Source organism: Microplitis demolitor, chromosome 6 (genome assembly GCF_026212275.2).
Source record: "Microplitis demolitor isolate Queensland-Clemson2020A chromosome 6, iyMicDemo2.1a, whole genome shotgun sequence".
NCBI classification, from domain to species: domain Eukaryota; kingdom Metazoa; phylum Arthropoda; class Insecta; order Hymenoptera; family Braconidae; genus Microplitis; species Microplitis demolitor.
The window spans coordinates 2904878-2924826 of record NC_068550.1 but is presented as its reverse complement, the minus strand read 5'-3'; the positions used below and the strand labels follow the sequence as shown (position 1 = coordinate 2924826).

Below are 19949 nucleotides of genomic sequence, written 5' to 3'. Positions count from 1 at the left end.
GCCTGGGTAAAAACACGAGGATATTTAGCCTTTAACTTGTGGTGTTTGTGGGTTTCAGATATCTCATTACTGCAAAATGAAGATCTCGAAGGTGCCATGGATGCCCGTAAGTTTATTCAAATTATTTACCACTAATTTACCACTCAAAGGGGATGTTTGGGTTTAACGTTGGACGGACGGTCAGACAGAGAGAGGAGGGTGCCCACGGCGCCGTAGGTTTACCTTTTTGTTCACTAAAATATATGCGACTTACAATTACCACATATATTCAAATTTGAATTTTACAAAAAAAAACCTCCGGCATCTCCTGCTGCCGAATGTCTCGGCGCGGTCGCCGTACCACGACCTACGACTCGTTTTTAGGTTATGCGAATTTCACCACAACCCACAACACTCATCTCCATTCTCTGGCATTCCATTTACACATCACACTCTGCTCAAATTATTTAACCAATCAAAATTTACCTACACCTCCAACTATCAGTATCAACTTTAGCATCAGCCTAACACCCGATACTTAATTTAAAAAAAAAAAATAACTTCAAGATCTGTTCACTTCCTCAAGGTAATTTAAAAAAAAAAACGTAGAAAGTATGACCTTGGTAGTCATTTATTTACGTAGTTATTTATTAAATTTTATTAAATTTATGCCTGATACTGGAAAAAATAAATATTGACCAGGATTAATCAGCATTATTTTTAAACTGTTTATTTTTATTTTATTTTATTTCAGAGTTTGTTGTAATGCAAGATATTTATTATTTGAATTTAACGTAATGCCTGTAAATGATAATTTAAGATAACAGTATGCAAAAAAAAAACTCGCGGTAAATAGTGATGATAGAAAACAGATGAGACGAGATGAGCAATCCGGTCAGTGGTGTCATCTGGTACCAGCACCAGTAGTACAAATAATTAACGCGTTAGAGGAACTGAGAGAGCTGATATTGTTGGAGCAAGTTTAGAGTGTGATGGCTGTAGCTGAGTATCAACCGAAGTGAGAAGAGGGAGTTGTTGGTAGTGAGGTCTTTCGCCTATCAGGGTTACTGATCTCGTCCATCCTCTATTTCCTACTGCCATCTGTTGGTTTCACTTTATAACGGACACTCTTGTGTGCATGAATACACACATCAACATGCACATACACATATACATATATATATGTATATGTATATATATATTTCTTAGGGTTGCGTTAAAGTACAGGGTGTCCAAAAGTTCCAACTAAAATACTTCAGGCTCCCCTATTTCCTACCGGCAATTCCAGGAAATCTTTCCTGTCAAAAAAATGTTGCCGTTAAAAATGTCGGCTCGAATTTGACGACCACTTTTAATTAACTAACTTATTTCCCGGGCTTAAAATTCTAATCCTTGTTCCTCAGTCTGCATGTCCAAAAAAAGGCAATTGTTTATTTAAATTCGCGTGAGCCTGAATGAATGCTGGCATGAGTAATGAGTATGATTCTTATTACGTGTTCGACCCTCTGACGTGGACATATACACGTGACACACACGCGTCTCGGCTTCCTGATTCATACTTCCGTTTAATCCATCGTCTTAGACTTTACTCATATCCATTGATTCACCTTTCAATAAATCCAACCATATCTAAAATACTACTCATTTTTTTTCCAAGTTGCAATCAACACTGCCAACGACAGGTAATTTTTTTCCCGTTACTTCTTTACTGTTCTATCGGATAAACTAGGCTGTAAGTGAATAATTGTATGCACTATTATATTTACTTAATCCGATAGAGTTGCGTGTCAGAGACAGTAAGAGGGTTTAAAGGTCATCTACCCCACAATACCTAAACGATAATCGATTGAGCTGTCACAACTGGTCAAGGTTGTACTGATGCCAACTCTCCTTCCTCATTTCTCAACTACGTCGTCTCGGCTTTTCAATTTTCCCCTTTTACAGATTGCCTCCACTTGCTCATTTTTTTTCTCTTTTCTTTACTTAACTTCTATTTTCTTCCTCCACATAACCATAAGCATACACTTTATTGTCCGTCTCTGCATTCATATAATACTAAAATTCCATCCCTCCATAAATATAAATATACATATACACATACATATATATATATATATATATATATATATATATTTAAAAAACGTACATATTTACAGCGTAACGTTTAATTCCTCGGTATTGTGGTAACGGTTTTGGCGATGTCTCTCTTTTTAAAATATTCGTCTTACCCTCCGCTGTGCACCGCATCGCGCACATATAGTTGTAGTGCAGTACATGATTCATAATATATAGTACATATGGAGCAGCTAAATAAGAGCTGAGCAGAGCAGAGCAGAGTACAAGAGGGAGAGTTCCTTGCCCTTTCAGGATCCTTTCAATTCGGCGGTCTGTTTTTGATAGGAGGCCACGTCTGTCTAGACACTACTACGTGGGGCTGCTGCTACTGCTACTGCTACTGCTCCAAGCTTTTATAATCGCAACGAAATGCACCCCTCGTGTACCCAAAATACCGGTTTCTTTCTTACTTCTTTTTATTATTATTATATTTTATTTATTTCCCATTATTCTTATTTATATTACTGCATACACCTTTTTTTCTCATCGAATGGCTCGGCTGAAAATTATCATACTCATATTCATACTCATACTCATATCCCAGCACACGAGTTATATTTAATCGCTCAATTCTCCACCGGCAATTATCCTAATTAATTATTATTAGCTGATGATTAATGATAATAGTAATATATATAATTTAATAATACAATTATATATAAATTGAGTTGTATATTTATAGCGTAATGGAAATAGTTGCGGATAGCGGACTCGCGATACGATTCGCGAGTGCTGAGAGCTGCTAAGCCGATCAGTGGCGCCGCCTGTCTCGATTCTGTACGGCTGCTCGATTATTACATGGCATTCCACGGATGCCACCGAGTTTCTCCCCCTGGTTCCCCGGACTTCACCCGTCGCCGACGGCGTCGTACCGTTTGCTTCACTACTCTCTACTCTACATGTTATATTACTTCTCTCTTGCTCCTTTACTCTTCTTTACTTCCCTGCTCCAATCCAACTCAATATATATATACATATATACATACCTACATATATATATGTACTTCTCCACACTCCACTTCACTTAGTGCTTACTCTCTCACTTGTACACCCTTCTTACCATTGGCTCCGTTACACTCGATTCTCGTTAGAGTTTAGAGACCCAGAGTATACTTTTTACTTCCATATATATATATTTATATCAAAGTAATAGACATCGGTTACTAAAAACGAAAATTTTTTTTAGATGGATAAAAGTCTGATTATTGGTGAGGTAATTAAGAATTTAAAAATGTAACAAAATATATAGGGAAATATATATATATAAATTTATAGCAGTTTATACATATGTGGGAAGGAATGAAAGGTAGTCAATATATGGAGAGAAGTGAATAAGTGACGGTAGCCTTCCTGGGAGCATGTCTTCCGCGTTCTTAAGTCTCTTGGTCAGTTCGCCGATATGTCCTGCTGATTTTCTCTCTCTTTACACACGACACACGTTTATTGGTGTCTAAAGTCCTTTGGTTTACAGACGAGAAGGCGATTCAGGTCCACTTCTTTTTCTTTGCTTATATATATATAGATATATTTAGTATTTTATTTGGACTTAATCGTACGTACAAGGCAATACTGGTGCACTTGTAACTTCTTGCCAATTGGCAGTCCTCCCCCTCGTGGGAAAGATCCATTACCTCGTCTCTTTATGTCGCGAGTGACTCAGGTTGAAAAAAAAAACCATTTTATATTTTTTATTTATTGAGAGTATAAACTCAATTATTGGGATAATGGGACTCAGTAAAATTTATTAAAATAAATAAATTAAAAACAATTGAGTTAATTTTACAGTGCAATGACCTATGTACAAGGGCACTGGGTTACCGCCACTTGAGAATAACCATCCCCTGGTGATGTGAATCCTTCCTGCTTCTCCCTTGGATTGTATACCTAGGGAGAGCTTGATAGAGGGATAAAAAAAGGGTGAAATCTTAAAAAAAAAAAAAAAAGATAAACAATGATTAAATCGTTGCACTGAAAAAAGATTTTTTTTTTTTTTTATAGAAAAAGAAAAAAAAATTGTATCGTTTACGTTACAAAAACTTGATTTCTTTTTTTTATTATTTAAATTATTTTAAATATTTATAAATTTTTTTTCAAATGAGAAAAAATATTTTTTTACCTTGCTAACGATTAGAGACAACGTGAATGTTAAACGTGTGAACGTGAGAACCGGATTTGCTTAAGTGAATTTTTAAAAATATTTATCGTTTTATTTTTTTATGTATGTAGAAAAAAAATAGAAAAAATTATAGAGTTTAATCAGGATCGTTTGTAGCTAGTCCTCGTGATGACGAGGGAAAATGATGGAGGATTTTAGTGTCCTTGCTTACCTACTTTATTTCACCAAGTTAATCTATATAAATAGCATAAGCTGATGGTTACTTTTAATCCGTGGTTTTATCCTTAATCTTTGATATTTTTATTATTTATGTTTTTTAATAGTTTGTAATTTTTTAATAGCCGGGTTAGTTTTGCGCAGGAAATATTTATTGCTGAGAAAATTCTTTGGGTTAAATTGTGTACTTGCAATTGAGTTATCCTTAGACATGAGAGTTGGAAAAAGTTAATGATCAACTTGAGTTTTTATGGGAAAAAATATATTTTTAGTCTGCGGTTGAGTCATGTTTGGAAATAAGAATAACTACTTATGTTTTAGGTTTTTTTAGATCTTAGATAACTTTTGAGTAAAGGAATTACTTGAAAATTCTCTACTCATATTTTTTTATAATTATTTTTATTAAAATACAATCATTTATTTAAAAATTTTGAATAATATACAAAAGGCGGCAAAATGGAGGACTCAGATTTTTTTTCAAAATCATTTGAAATCTTCATTTATTATTCGCAATTAATTTGAAATATCCAAAACTTCTTTTTTCAAAAAACAAAACAATTAAACTTTGAAATTTCTTACTTCAAATTTCAAACATACTTTTTAAATTTTATTAAAAATATTTTTAAAAAACTCAAAATTATTGAAGGCTACTCCATTTTCTTGAAATAAATTTTTTGTCATATCAATTTAAAGTTTTTACTCTAAATAAGAAAAAGTAAAAGCTTCAATTTATCAGTTCAAAAAAAATAATTTCTTTCCATTTTTGCACAAAAATTTCTTGCTCAATGTAAATCAATAAATTCTCTAATTAATCATTCTTATTTTCCGAACCATAAAACGTAAATTTAGTTTCACTGTCTTGGATCAAGGAAATAAAATATACAAAGAAAGTGTTTCATTTAAATTTCAAATAAAATTTTTCCATTCCATCACTTTTTTTTTTCTCTATATAAATACCAAGACAGTAAATTCTCATATCGCAATTACTCTGCCAATCACTAAAATAATTTCCTATCACAATAATATCAACTCTCCAAAAATTAATGTTTTTTTTTCTTACTCAACTCAGATGCAGGATCGGTTACGTAAATTAATTTAAAAAATGACGCATCAAACTATAAATAAAAACCGTGGGAATTGAACAATACTATAAATACACATATATTTTGTCATATCTGTGGACTCTAGATTGTTTGAGTGGGAGCGTCTTCTAAAATGGCTCTCAAGTTAATATCTTAGGGCCCCGGCAACGGCGACTTGTGTGTACCAACAATAGCAATAGCAATAAAACTCGACATGCCCTTACATCTTACACATTCTTGGACAGTGTGTCAAGCGTTATTTTTAAGCTGACAATTATCCTCAATGACTCGAGACTTTATTCTCGTACATTAAAAATTACTTCAATTAGTCGAACCTCATAAACTAGCTGACTATTGAGTAATCAAATTCCACTTTCCATTTATCTGCTTTTATTTAAATCCACCATCACAGCAACAAAAACTCCCAGTCCGTTTATTTAAATCTGAAAAAGAAAATAATATATTTTACGAGCATCAGTTATTAGTTTGGTTGTGTAGTAAGGGAGTTAGTAGTAAAAGTACGCCGTAGTATCGGCATTAGTAGTAGAAATGGCGGGAGCGTGAGCTTTCATCAACGGCTTCTTTTAGTCTGTCTCGACTACTCTGAACCCAGCAGCAGTAGCATCACCACCACTACCTTGAGCATCAGCATCACCGACATCACCACTACCATCATCCCATAAAGTTTATTCATAAACCCCGCGATGACATAGTGGTGTTGTACAAAGCTCTCAAGTACGTTCTTTCCACCCCCATCACCCACTCTGCCTCCCTCTGCACCATTTCCATCCCTTTCCGTTCTATTTTCATTCAGTCTAAAACTAGAAACAGACATAAAAAAAAACCTCAACTCCACCATTTTTTTTTATCCTTCTCCTTACAAGTCTCCCTTTCACCCTCCAGCCGCTTACCCCGTTAGTTTTCTCCTGCTCGGTAAAATAAAAATATCGATCCATAAGAATTTACTTCCGCATTCTCGGGGCAAAAGGGGAAATCCCTAATTTTTTTCACCAGGTGTCGAGTCTTGCGTGTCGCATTTTTTTTTTTTTTTACCGGGACAAAGTTTTTCACCCTCACGAGTGCGACAGAAGTAAAAAAAAAAAAAAGGGAGAGAGAATTACTGGGGTAGTTGTTGTATATAGCACGCAATACCGTGTCACCGAGTAACTACCTCCCCGATTCATTCTCATCTATATATACGCCAACATATATATTTATATATATCGACTTTTACGCCCACGCATTTTTTCTACCCCTGAAAACCCGTATTCTTGAGCTCGCAACTTGAACCCTTTATTTCTTCGATTCTTTTATACTCTTAAATTATACTCTAATATAACTTTCAGAGACGATCACGCCAGTTTAGTGTAAATCAACGCGCCACGCCTGCTTCCAATCAATGAACTTACTCCGAAACTCATTTATTTAAAATATACTTTTCAAATTTACGGCAATTCATCTGCAAATAAATGAGTAACAGTAATAATAGTTACATTGTCTGGTAAAATCCACGTTATTGCAACAGTAGTATCAGCAAACGCAGCTTTGGTCTATAGATTTACGCGCGCGATGCGTACAAGTCGAATGGTCGGCGTGGTCGACGCACGTTTATCGATCACGGGCGTCAACGTCTCGAGAGTGAGCAGAGACGAGTGATAGAAGGAGAGGAAAAGAGTGAGAAAGAGCCAACTACTACTACTACTACTATTACTACTACTCCACTTGAAAAACTACTACCAACTAAACCAACAATACAAACGCGAACTAGTACTATCATTGCCACACGGTGGCGCCATACGTGCCAGTTTTGTGTACTAACTGTCATTGGTTTGCGCGACTTGCGCAAAACTCGTCATATATATGAGTATGTACGTACATACTATGTACTTACTTGTGTATTATATATCTATATATATATATATTTGTATATATGTACACATTCTCCCCTTGAAGCCCGCCGTAGAGCGCAGCCCGAAGATAACCGAACAAGTACGAGCACATGATAAAGTGCAAAGACGCGCAGGGGGCGCAAACGGCCAATCGCGTCGACTATACTACTGGTCGCCGGCGACCCGGCGTGTTTCTTCGGCATTAAATACACATACTATCACTACTGAGTATCATTAAACCCGCGGATTGTTGCTATTTAATTAACAATTTGTTATTTTGTTTATTTGTACGACAATTGTGACGTAAAGTAAATTTTTAAGGGTGAAATTACTCGGTGCTGTGTGAAGTAAAGATTTTTCAAGTACTTTTCCTGCCGGTGGAAAATGTACTTTATTTTTTGGGTGGTGGCAACGCACAGGGTGTGTGTCAATTTTTAAATTCTCTGTGCTTTTTTTTTTGTTTTAAATATTTGATTGATTTTATTTAGTTTAGTTTAATTTGTGGTGATTACTGAGAGGTTGCAGGGTTGGGACGTAGGGTTATATCACTTGTTGTAAAATAATTCGGGGTAGTATGGAGGATTTAGAGCTGGATAGAAACTGCAGCAAGAATGGCGGTCCTTCGCGAATCCTGCCGGAAGTTTTTCATTATTTATTTTTTAAAAAATTTAATTTTCATTTTGACGGCGGGTAGTTTGTTTAGTTTGAATTTTTTGATAATGAAAATTGGAAATAGTGAGTTTTAAGGGATGGAGTAGAATGGGGATGATTCCGCGGCGTAAATTGGCTTTGGAAAATCGATTAAGCAAAAAGGAGGGAAAATTATGAAATCAATTGATTGTAATAATAAATTTGTTTAGATGATTAATTATTTATAGGTTATTAATTTATTTAATGGGCATTGATGGGTAATTTATTGATAGCCGGTTTATTTAATGACGATGTTACGTGATCAGTATTCGTGTGTTTTAAAGCTCAGGCCAATAAGAAAGCTTCGCCCGAAGAGCTTTCTATGGCCCCTCACGCATGGCCGTTTCGCGGAAGAACCTCGAGGTGTTTCGGTTCAAGGAACCTAGAAAAAGTGGACACAGTCACGAATAAATGTGCACTACGAGTGATATTAATCATAAATTCGGTGTGTTTCCAAGAAAGTATAATATATATATATATATATATATATTATATACTCCTAAAATATCTCCTCAGTGGTTTATTTGTAATTAATCATCAATGTGGTTTTATTAATCATGTGGATACATCAAGCGTCGACGGTAACATCAAGGTGAGATCAAAGAGCAATGATTGATAATATATAAACTTAAATGTTGTTTATGGAAAGCAAATAAATGAGCGTAAGCGCGCGGGAAAAATTTGGGCGGTCACGCGATTTGGTGGTGGGTGGAAAGAACCGGGAGCGAGAGCTGACGAAGGGTGATCGGGGCTCGAGGACTCGGCTCGAAGGGAAAACTGGGTGGTGGGTCGAAAGGGAATATAAGGGAAGTCGAGGTGAAGAATCTTGGCTCGCACTCATCCCCCAGAATTCGTCCACACGTACACAGACCCTCGAGGGTCCATAATGGTTTGTTATTGATCTAACTCCACGCCTTCCTTACACTTTTCTTCTTTTATCCTGCCGGTTCGTCTTCCTCTCCATCTCCTCTTCCTTCTCCTTCTCCTTCTCCTTTTCCTTATCCTCCTCTCTCTTACAACTGTTGTCAGGGAGTCACAAGAGTCTTGAGAGTGGAAAAAGGCTGCCACCAAGGAATTCGCTCCAATCGAAACTCCTCTTCCTTTTTCCTTTTTATTTTTTTACTTTTCATTTATATCGTGAATAAATACTTCTGTGAAAATTACCCTGGTCACAGAGGTCGGCTTTTTATTATTACTCTCTACTCTTTACTTAAACATTTAAATAAATTTTTTACCCACTCTATTATTTTATTTTCAATCGATTTACTTTTTTTTATGTTATTTTATTTTTAAAATTTCCTCGATTTAATATCCATCTAAAGAAAAAAAAAGTATTTTTAAATTAAATGTCTTGCTAAAGTTTTGCTTCTATATATATACATATATATTTAGTAGTATATTCTCGATAGATGATATATTGCAAGGCAATTTCAAATTGTCTGAAACCATCACCTCAAACTTCACTCCTATATCCATCTCGTGTAAACTCAAATATATATACATATATACATATATATAAGATAGGATCGAAAGCTGAGAGCAAACTGAAAGCTTTTCGCAAAACTTGATCGTTCTACCGCACCGTCGAGTCGAACTTTCCAGTTGGATGTTTCCCGCTTGGACCTACTTCTATATGTACTGCCATTATATAAAACACCACCCACTATATGCTGAGTACTAACCCGAACCGTGATTTCCAGACTGCATTTACGCGTTTCCTTCAATATACACACACATGTATGTGCGCGTCTATACAAATCACAGAGAATGGATGTATTTTGATCAACATCAACATTATGTCAGTAATTGAAACATAACAATTTTCCAGCAGTTTGTATCCGTGTTTAAATTTAATTAAATTTCATTTAATTAATTTATTTATTTTGTTTTATGTCCGACTTGGCTGTTAAATGTATGACGTTTGAATGTGTAATGCGGAGGAAAATTGATTAAATAATATGAGGAGATTTTAGTACGTCATATGACGATAATAATAACGGTGATGATGATTATGGCGATGACGATGATGGGGATGATGATGGGGATAATAAAATCGGAAATCATGAGGATTTGGCATTAATCGAAATTGAAATGTCATCCGGCATATTCTCGATTAGAATTCCTTGAAACTACTACTGACCGAGTATCGATAACCAATAACAGTAACATTCCGGTATCAGGATCCTCGACATAAAAAAAAATAAAAATAATGAATAAAAAAAAAACTAGCCCATTGGATGGAGAGAATATAAAACATAAAAGTAAATGAAAGAAATAAAGGGAAAACGCAAAAGCTGAGCCAGAGCCAGAGGCTGGGGCAGAAGCAATCGCAGAAGAGAAAAAAAGTTTTGTGTGTAGAGTCAAAAAAAAAAAAAAACAAGGGAAAATATAAGAAAGGGTGCACACACATGACCCTGAACCCGGGGGTGCGAAGGAGCTGGTAGAAAGTGGCCTCGACTCGGGTGGTTAGAGAATGAGAGAGACAGAAATGAACGTAGACGACGAGGAGTACGGAGGTATATATACTACGGGATCAATACTCCCGCGTCTTGCGATCATTCATCTTGCCACGCCCCTCTGCTCTCTTCACTCTCTCTTTCGCTTGACTCTTTTCCTCTCTCTCCCCCGAGACGACCAAGATTTCACCCTTACACACCCACACACACACACACACACACACACACACACACCCTGTGACGTCTCTATCTCACTTACTTCCTTTATTTTACCCCTTACTCTCTTCAATACTTCCAAAGATACTCGCACGACAATCCAAGTCTTGGCGCCCTTACAATTAAATCTTTTCCCGCCCAATCAAAACTTTTTTTTCCCGCTCGCATTTATTTAGTTCTCCTAAAATCTTTTGAGGATTAATCTCACTAACAATTTCAACAAAACTAAAATGAAATTTATTTTTTTTTTACAAAATTCAAGTTGGATCTGACTTTGAATCTGATCAGAATCAAGTCTGTCTGGGACACGTGCCAGTAAGGGTTCAAAGAAAAAATAAATTCAGGCCCTTGGGTAGATAGGATGATGGCGTGGACTGATAGTAAACCGAATCGAACAAACGTTTCTCAATATATATATATAAATATATCAATATATAAGTCTTAGACTCACGAAATCGCTTCACTTGACAATATCCTTCTTATTTTGCCCAAGGTCGAGTACTTGTTGGCTGGTTCGTCGTCGGAATTCTCAAGCTCGTCTTTACGTCGGTTGTCGACGTCTTTGTAGACGAAATTGAGATCTCACGGGTCAGGGAATAATGATTAGATTGTGCAGACAGTCTGCACTATATAACTACCGACTACGACTCCGACGTATTGACAATGACGTAGATGTAGTTATAGTTTAAGTTTGAGCTGGCTTAGTCCCATTGTTAATTCGATTAATCGATAATTTATTTGATTGAAATGGTTTGATAATTATTGGTTATTATTGTGTTGCTGCAGAAGAGATGGCGAACAGGATGGGGACGGAGATCGACTCGGGAAATAGCGGATACGATCAACAACGTGACGGCGAGGGCGACAGGGGCGGCGGTGATGAGGGCGGAGGATATCCTTATCCACTACATCCAATGGCGAGATTGCAGCAGTACGCGACATGTGAATTGCCATACAACAGGTAAGTTCATCATTACAATTATGATAATTAATTTAATAATAATTATAAAATTAGGATTTATATTTTGGGCAAAATTATTGGTAAGAGTTGACGTTAAATTAAGACGGCAAGAAGAGTAAGAGTCAGACCAAATATACTCCGTGTGTCAGCGTCGCGGCGCGCGATTCTATCTTGCTCTTTTCCTCTTTCTTTCTCAGTTTTAAAACAAAATATTTGTCTCTTGGTCTCTCTGGTTGTCCGGTGTTAGGTCTAGTCTCTAGTTCTATTGCTATGTCTTATTCCGTATGCCCGTGTGTTGGTTAATTTTGCGAATTTAACACGGGCGCTTAGAGAACCGCGTGAGGTCAACGTCATCGTCCGGGCGCCACAGCTACACCAGCTACAAGACTCGTCCAAGTTAACGTACTGAAAAAGTTTAAGTTTAAGTACTGGTATAAAATGTAGACGTAGACATAGACGTCGACGACCAAGACGACGACCAAGACGTGTAGTAAGACCGACGACCTAAATACCAACGGACAATTTATTTTTATTCGCCGGGGGATTATAACTGCCACAAGGAATTTTATTTAGTCCTACTCTAGCGAGACCGAGTGACCTCTTTAACGTCTGTCTATGCAAACAATATATTTTTTATTTTTATTACGTCGTATTTATATCTGTATTTCAATTTACACCTCAACTTCATTAGTACCCCGTAATTTTTTCGGCAAGAAAAAAGAGGGAAAGTTTGAATTTTTTTCGAGTTTCATTTTACTGTCGCAGGTGCCAAAATTCTGCAGACCGTGTAATTAAACTTATGTTTCGTAACACTTGTGTAGCCTTAGAGAGTTTCCAATTATCTGAGGGTTGATGTTACCACTTACATCCACCACCTTTTTCAATACTTTTTTTTTTCCCGGGTTATTCACTCGTCAAAAAACTCTCGCTGACCACCTGTACACTAAAATATCTGACCTGTCTCTTATTTTAAAGGCTTTTAAAAATAAATATATATATATATATACATATACATATTTAAAAGCTTATATTTTTGAATGCTGATAAATATATTTATATCATTAAAATATATAAGAGTTTAAGTATAAATTTAGAGAGTAAGAAGAAGATGAGTAAGCTTTTATAATAATATTTAAGGAAATGCGTTATAATATTAAGCCACCCACGAAAAGCAAGCCGAGAAAAGCTCTCGCGAGTCTTTTTGCTCTATAATTCGTGTCGTCTTTCTTAGATATAGATATAGATATTCTCGCTTTATTTATCTATTTTGCGATTCGCACATACATATATATGTATATACATAAATATATAAATATATATAGTGATCCAGTAATAGTTCAGGTTGTCTACGTTCCGTCTGCTCCAGACTTTGACACTCGAGTTCATTTAACTTGCTCTTTATCTTATAATCCAATTTATACTCGATTATTTATTTTATGTCTTGAATATTGTTTATTTTTCATTCGTTGCTGGAAATTTATGAACATGATCGGTATCATCGCGGAAAATGGACCCTGGTAAAGGGTAGTTGTGATAGCGGTGCGGACATGTAACATATGTACGCAAGAATCCGTCATCTTGATAAATGTGTATGAGTACATTTGCACGGGAATTTATTACCTGAATACTAGAAATTATAATTACACATCGTTCTTATTATTTTTATCGTACGATCATTGAATGACGAGACCGTTATCGGGAACTAGCATCGTCATCTTCGCGTACTTTTTATTTAGTGCAGCTTAACGATCGTTACTCATTCTGTTACAATATAGACACTAGTGTACACGAGCTCTCGTGTACATTATATTACTTTTATATATATATATGAAAAGATCAATTCGTGATGAATAATGAGATTGCGCATTATTGCACAAAATAATGCAACCCGTTATAATTTTTAGCTAAAAAAAATTTATCTGGCTGATAAACTTTTTTTTTATTTTGAATATGAAGGGGGCAAAATGGACTACTTTTATTTTTTTATTTCTATTTGTTGCTTTTAAAATTATTTTTCAAAAATTTGAAATTTCCGGGATTTATTTAAAAATTTTTTTTTATCATATTTGTATTATATATTTCTTACTCAAATTTAAAAAAAGTTGGAAAAAATTAAACGCCATTTTTGAGGTAAAAAATTTTTGTTTAAAAATAATTACGTTTTGTAAAAAAAAATGGGGCAAGCTCAAAAAATTTGATCAGCTCAGCCCGCGCAATTTAAAATTTAAAAAGAAAATTAACTTATTTTTTTTTTTTTCAACGATTTGTTACCTGAATTATTATACTGAGAAATGAAAAAAGTCGACGAGGTAAAATGAGCCGCGATTATGAAAAAAAAATTTTAATTGGCCGCACTGAGCTGATCAACTTGCCCCATTATTTTTTACAAGTAACGAAGCATTTAAAAAAAAAATAATTTTTTTATGGCTCAGTAATGGCGTCTTATTTTTCCCGAGTTCCCCTACATTTTTTTAAGCTACTCCATTTTTCCGCAAAAAAATCCGCCAATTAATAACGAGGTTTTTGTTACTCTATGAATATAAAAAAGAATTAATAAAAAAAAATCAAGTAGATGTTTTTAAATGATATTAAATAAAAATTTGTTATCAGTTAATTCATAGAAAGATTATAATTGTATACGTAAATGAATTTATAGAATGATAAAAGTATCACACGTGTATTTGTAAGAGTAATCTGGCGCCAATGGTTACATGCAAATCTTTTATAATATAATATAATAGAATAAAAATATAAGCGATGATTAGATAGTAAGAGAACACAGACGTTATATACTAATATAAATTTTAATTACTAACGTTACATATGACGTAAGTAATGTAAAAATGACTCTTATATATATGATGTATGAGTGTTTAAAAAAATGTTACATTTTTGCTCACTGTATATTTATAAATATATGTATGTATAAAAGTATCTTGTTACTCGCGATAAGATTGTGATAATTTGCAAGTAGATCACGTTCAAGTGCGCAAACAAAATGTTTTTTTTAGCGAAAAAATTTTTTAGTGGGCGGATTTTAGTTTATAAATGGAGGAGACTTAAATGTTTAAGGGATAAAATAAAAGATAATAAAAATAGTGAAGAGAGATAGCGACAGAGAGAGGGAGAGACAGAGAAAAAAAGTATGAGCAGGAGCAGCAGCCGGCTGTCGGCTTTCCACACCCGTCAGTTCTTCTCCTCCCTTACTGTACTGCTACTAATTTTTCATCTCTCTCAGTGGTGCTTGCACGCACAAGGGAGTAGTAATCCGTGTGCATTTACGACCCTCCGGGCCCTTACATTACGCCGCGACGACTACGATGACGGAGACTACGACGACGAGGGGGACGTGTTGGTAAAGGGGCAGGTGTGTGCCCTCGCGCGCCGGTTTCAGCGCCGCAATAACCCGGCATATTTAAACGAGAAGGAAGGAATGAAAGAGAGAAAGAGAGAGAGAGAGTTTTGGTAGTATGGAGGAGAAAATATATAAAAATTATGTTAGTGAGTGAGTGAGTAAAAGAGATGGATAGTTTGTGGAAAGAGCCAGCGCGTGCCGCCGTCGACCATCCGGAGGCCAGGTGTAGACTTTATCCATTTTGCCGGCGTTACACACCCTACTGAGACGCGATTCCGATGCACCCGGGTGGCGTACCGCGATTCCAGGGGTTGCTGACACTCGCCAACCTTATACTGTATTCATACTCATACTACAAACTGTATTATTTGTGTGTATACTACGATATACTGTAGTACATACTACATACTACATGTATAGTAAGTGCTGTAGTATGTACTTTTTTAGAGGAATTCTGTGGTTAAATATTTCAGCACCACTACTAAACTTGATTATCAACTTTATTTTTGTACATCAAACGACGGTAATATGCATACGTGATGACATTAATATCTATATAATAATTTCATTATGTCACAGACAATAAAAATCTGTTTTTTAAATTTTTAAAATACATGGGATCCTTTTTTTTTTTTAAATTCAAAATCTTATTAAATATTTTATTAATTTTTTTAAAAATTGGAAATCGAACATTTTTTTTTTTTTTTTTTGATAATTACATGTTAGATAATAAATTGAAGCTTATGTTTAATAATTTTTTAAATGAATTTTTATTAAAAAATCAGCAATGTATCGTTTTCAGTATTTTTATAAAAAAATATTTAGAGTAAAAATTTTAGTTGTCATTTTAAAAAATATACTTCCTTTTTTTTTTTTTACCAAATAAACATTAAAAAAGTAATTAGACATATTATTGAACATAAGGATTAAAAAAAATATTATCAATGTATATTAATATATCAATAGCAGCAGAAATTAATCTGAACAATTTAATCGTGACTTATAAGTATTAATATATCAATTAAATTACAAAAAAATTTTAATTCATTTTGAAAAATATTTTCTATTAAGCACATGGTGAAAATAAAATTTTTCATTTAAAAAAAAAAAAAAAAAATATTGCTTCCGCTGTGACAGTGTATGACACTGCTGTGACCAGGATTCGAACCTGGGTTGCTACGGCCACAACGTAGAGTCCTAACCACTAGACGATCACAGCTAATGGAAGCGTTGGAAATTCTCTGCTTTATTTCGAACTTGTTCTTACTCCACACTCTACTTACTAACTCAGCCGTAACGGCGCAACTCTCGCTATATATATATATATATAACTCGCAGGGATAAATTTAATACAAAAGTCACTATTTAATTATTATAAACAATAAAATATATAATAAATATAAAAATTTTTTCATATTATTGTTATATTTATTATGAACTTGAAACTTAAATATAAAAATATATGTCCTTATTATTTAAAAGTCCGAAACATTAAATGAAACGTGTTACTAAAATAAAAATAAAAATAAAAAATTTATAAATGGCGTCACCGTCTACCTCGTCATCATGAGGGCGTTATATTTTGGGGTTTTACTTTACTACTATATAAATATAACACATTACATCGGTGTAGTTATATAGCATAGTACTATACATACTGTAAAAGAGTGGGTGACGACTTAACTTTCCATTCGACTTTGACAAACGCCCCGACCTTTTACCGCTTGTTCAACAAAACCTGCAAACGTTCAAATTGTTACTAAATATTTTCTCTTTAACCATACGCACATATATGTAAACATATGTACATGCGTGTGCGAAGGGCGGAAAATGGGATCGCTGAGAAAATAATGGATTTTTGTGCATTTCAATAGGGCGACTTCTTTTCATTTTAAATAATTAAACCAAATTTCCAGTTGCTATAGGGAAAATTTTTTTCTGGGGAAAACAGACCACTCCCAAAAAAGTAAAACATTGTTTTTACTTAAAAAAAATGACTAATGACTATAAACAATTGTTTATAGGGTGGAAGTACCATTTGTGGCCACTCTTACATTTTTGGACATTTAATATTTTATTTTAATTAATGAAAAAATATTAAATATAATTTTTACTTGAATAGTGAGATAAAAGTATATATAGACACATTTTAAAAATTAATTATATTAGTGCGTATTTTACTAATTATTTTATTTAAAATTTCTAACTGGCCAAAAATGGTACCTCGACGCAATTCTAGTGAAAAAAAAAATTTTCACTACTGTTAAAATTAAAAATGCCGAAAAAAATAATAATTTAAGATTACTGACTTATAAAAAATTAAAATATCATGAAAAAGTCAGTGTATAATTTTTTTTTTGGGTAACAGTACATTGAGTCCACTGAAAAATTCCTGAGAAAAAAAATTGGGACATCCAAATTTATAAAAAAATTATTATAGGAGTAACAAAAGACGATTAGAAAGTAATTTTGGAGAATAAAAAATTTTTACCAAATTTTCGGAGCGACCACTTCTGCCGACCCTTCCTCAGCATAATTTTTTTCTTCATTTTAAAACCACCAACTTTTCATGTACCTCGCAATAATTTTTCATTGTTTAAACTCGGTAAAATCAATCAAGTTAAACATCTGGAACAGTAGGTAGTTTTTACTTGACGCGAATTAAAATAAAGTGCGACATTTACTAAGTGCTTTCCTGTCTCTTTACCCGACACATCTCGTCCCATTTTCCTTCATTTAATTATTAAACAAGTCTGAGAGTTCAGCCTCCGACTAGTTTGACCTTTCTTATAACAATATATATCCTATTCTTACTGGTCGTTATTATCAAGCCGTTATGTAGCTTCAGGGAGTAACAGTCGCGAGATGTGTCAACGTGTCTGAACCACCTCATCTCCATTCTTCTTATTAACCTACATATTTATTAAAACAATATTATTTATGATATGAAAAAAAATTTGTTAAAATTTTGTTAGCTTCTATAAAATTTAACTTTACTTGTATTTCAACGGTCTTGATTCATGGAACTGTCCACGGAGTTATATCATGTTACGTTTGAACGTACAACAGATCGTGTTAAGCCTCAACTAAACTTTTGCAAGGTAACCGAATATATGTCCAGTCTATGTCCAGCAATACCCGTCAAACGTTTTTATTTATTTATCCTTCACATCAGCTAATATAAATAAAACTACGACAACCATCAAATTTATCCACCCATCCGTGTTTCGCAGCTTCGTGCATTCGCTATATTCTATCTTACGTCCCCAGTTGCTAAAAAACAGGGATTCTCATTTTTTTATTGATACAGAATAATAATATGATCCTGTCTAACAGACAATCAACAATTTTAGAATTTTTTTTATCAACAAATCAATTACAAAAAAAACATACTAAAAATATGCACATGTAGAAAATCAAAAAAACTATAAATGCAATTTTTTGAAACATTTTTTTTTTATAAATTGTCTTTTTAAAAAAAATCCAAAAATTATTAAACGTCGACTAAGTTCGGTATCATTAAAAATAATTATCTGTAATTAATAGATTAATATGGATTATAAATAATTAATGTATGAATTTAAAAATTTGAATTTTCGCGGGAAACAAAATTAATTTTATAAAAAAATGCATTTTTGATTTAAGAAATTAATAAAACAAAATTTTTAAAAAATGCACATTTAGAAAATTTAAAAATTAATAAGTGCATTTTTCATGAAAAAATTTTTTTTAATTATTTACTCTATTTATTTATAGTTTTAGAATTGTCCGATGTCTGCTACATTCAAATTCATGATCGTGAAGTTGACAGACAATACAAAATTTTCGGATTTTTTTTTTAACAAATCAATTTCAAAAAAAAAAAAAACTAAAAATATGCACATGTAGAAAATTAAAAAAACTACAAGTACAATTTTTTCAAATATTTTTTTTTTTTAATTTATTGTTTTAAAAAAAATTCCAAAACTTATTAGAAGTCAGCTAATTGTAGTATCATTCAAATTCATTTAAAAAATAAAAATAACAAATTCTCCTAATATTGAAACCAATAAAATATTAGAAGGATGAAATATTCTTTGTTATAAAAGATTTTTGGATCACTTGTACTTTATTCAGCTATTTAGTAATTTTTGCTTCTTATAATTACTATTTTTTGTGTATAAATAAATTAAAACATTTGTATTATCTGGCCCTTAATTTTTAAAAATGATCTTAATCTCAAATTCTCTCCCTATTTAAAAAAGATAACGATCTTAACTTTCATTTTATTATTCATGCCATAAGTTTATATTTTTTCGGTCATGTTATAGACATTTAATGAGTAGAATAAATTTTATTTATCTTCATTATAAATCAAACACTATTTTTTTAATTTTAAAAATTACACTATTTATTCAAATGCTTTAGTTATCCTCTCAATAAATAAAATAATATTTCGGTTTGATTTTCTCCCAATACGCGAAACAATTAACTATATATTGAATAAAACCACAAATTCTCTTCAATATCATAAAATAGATTAAACTAGTCGATGTTGGATGAGTACAAAAATATATATAGATATAAATTAAAAAATGTCAAAGTGAATTCAATATCTGGTTCGCCATCAGTAAAGTTTCCATTTATTTGATATTTCAAACAAAAACATCCAGTAGACCTTTCTCAAATTTGACTTCTTGTCGTTGTAAAAACTGCGAGACAGGCCTTGTACTTTTTTATTTTTTTCTCTGCTTTGCTTTTTTATTTTTTCGTGTCCCCTCGACTCAGAATTCGGGATCCAGCTCGACGTAGACTCCAACACTTTAGCTTCACTTTGCTAGTATTTGGCCAGCTGTCGTATCCTTTCGATAAACTTTATCCTCATTTTCCAATTT

General features: G+C 33.4%; 1 protein-coding gene and 1 non-coding gene across 5 annotated transcripts in view; one reads left to right on the top strand and one right to left on the bottom strand.

Annotated features, from left to right (window-relative positions):
- LOC103577340 (serine/threonine-protein phosphatase 4 regulatory subunit 1) overlaps positions 1-19949 on the top strand; it is a 67033-nt gene that overhangs the window by 2049 nt on the left and 45035 nt on the right. For 3 of the 4 annotated variants that reach the window (XM_008557937.3, XM_014442135.2, XM_053739766.1), the window contains 2 exons: positions 59-106; positions 11546-11720. In XM_008557937.3, the coding sequence (XP_008556159.1) occupies positions 59-106; positions 11546-11720 (223 nt within the window). The remainder of the gene's footprint in view (positions 1-58; positions 107-11545; positions 11721-19949) is intronic. The other variant, XM_008557938.3, reaches the window with a different exon arrangement.
- Positions 16223-16294, bottom strand: Trnah-gug (transfer RNA histidin (anticodon GUG)). Its single transcript has one exon. It is a non-coding gene; the product is annotated as a tRNA-His (tRNA).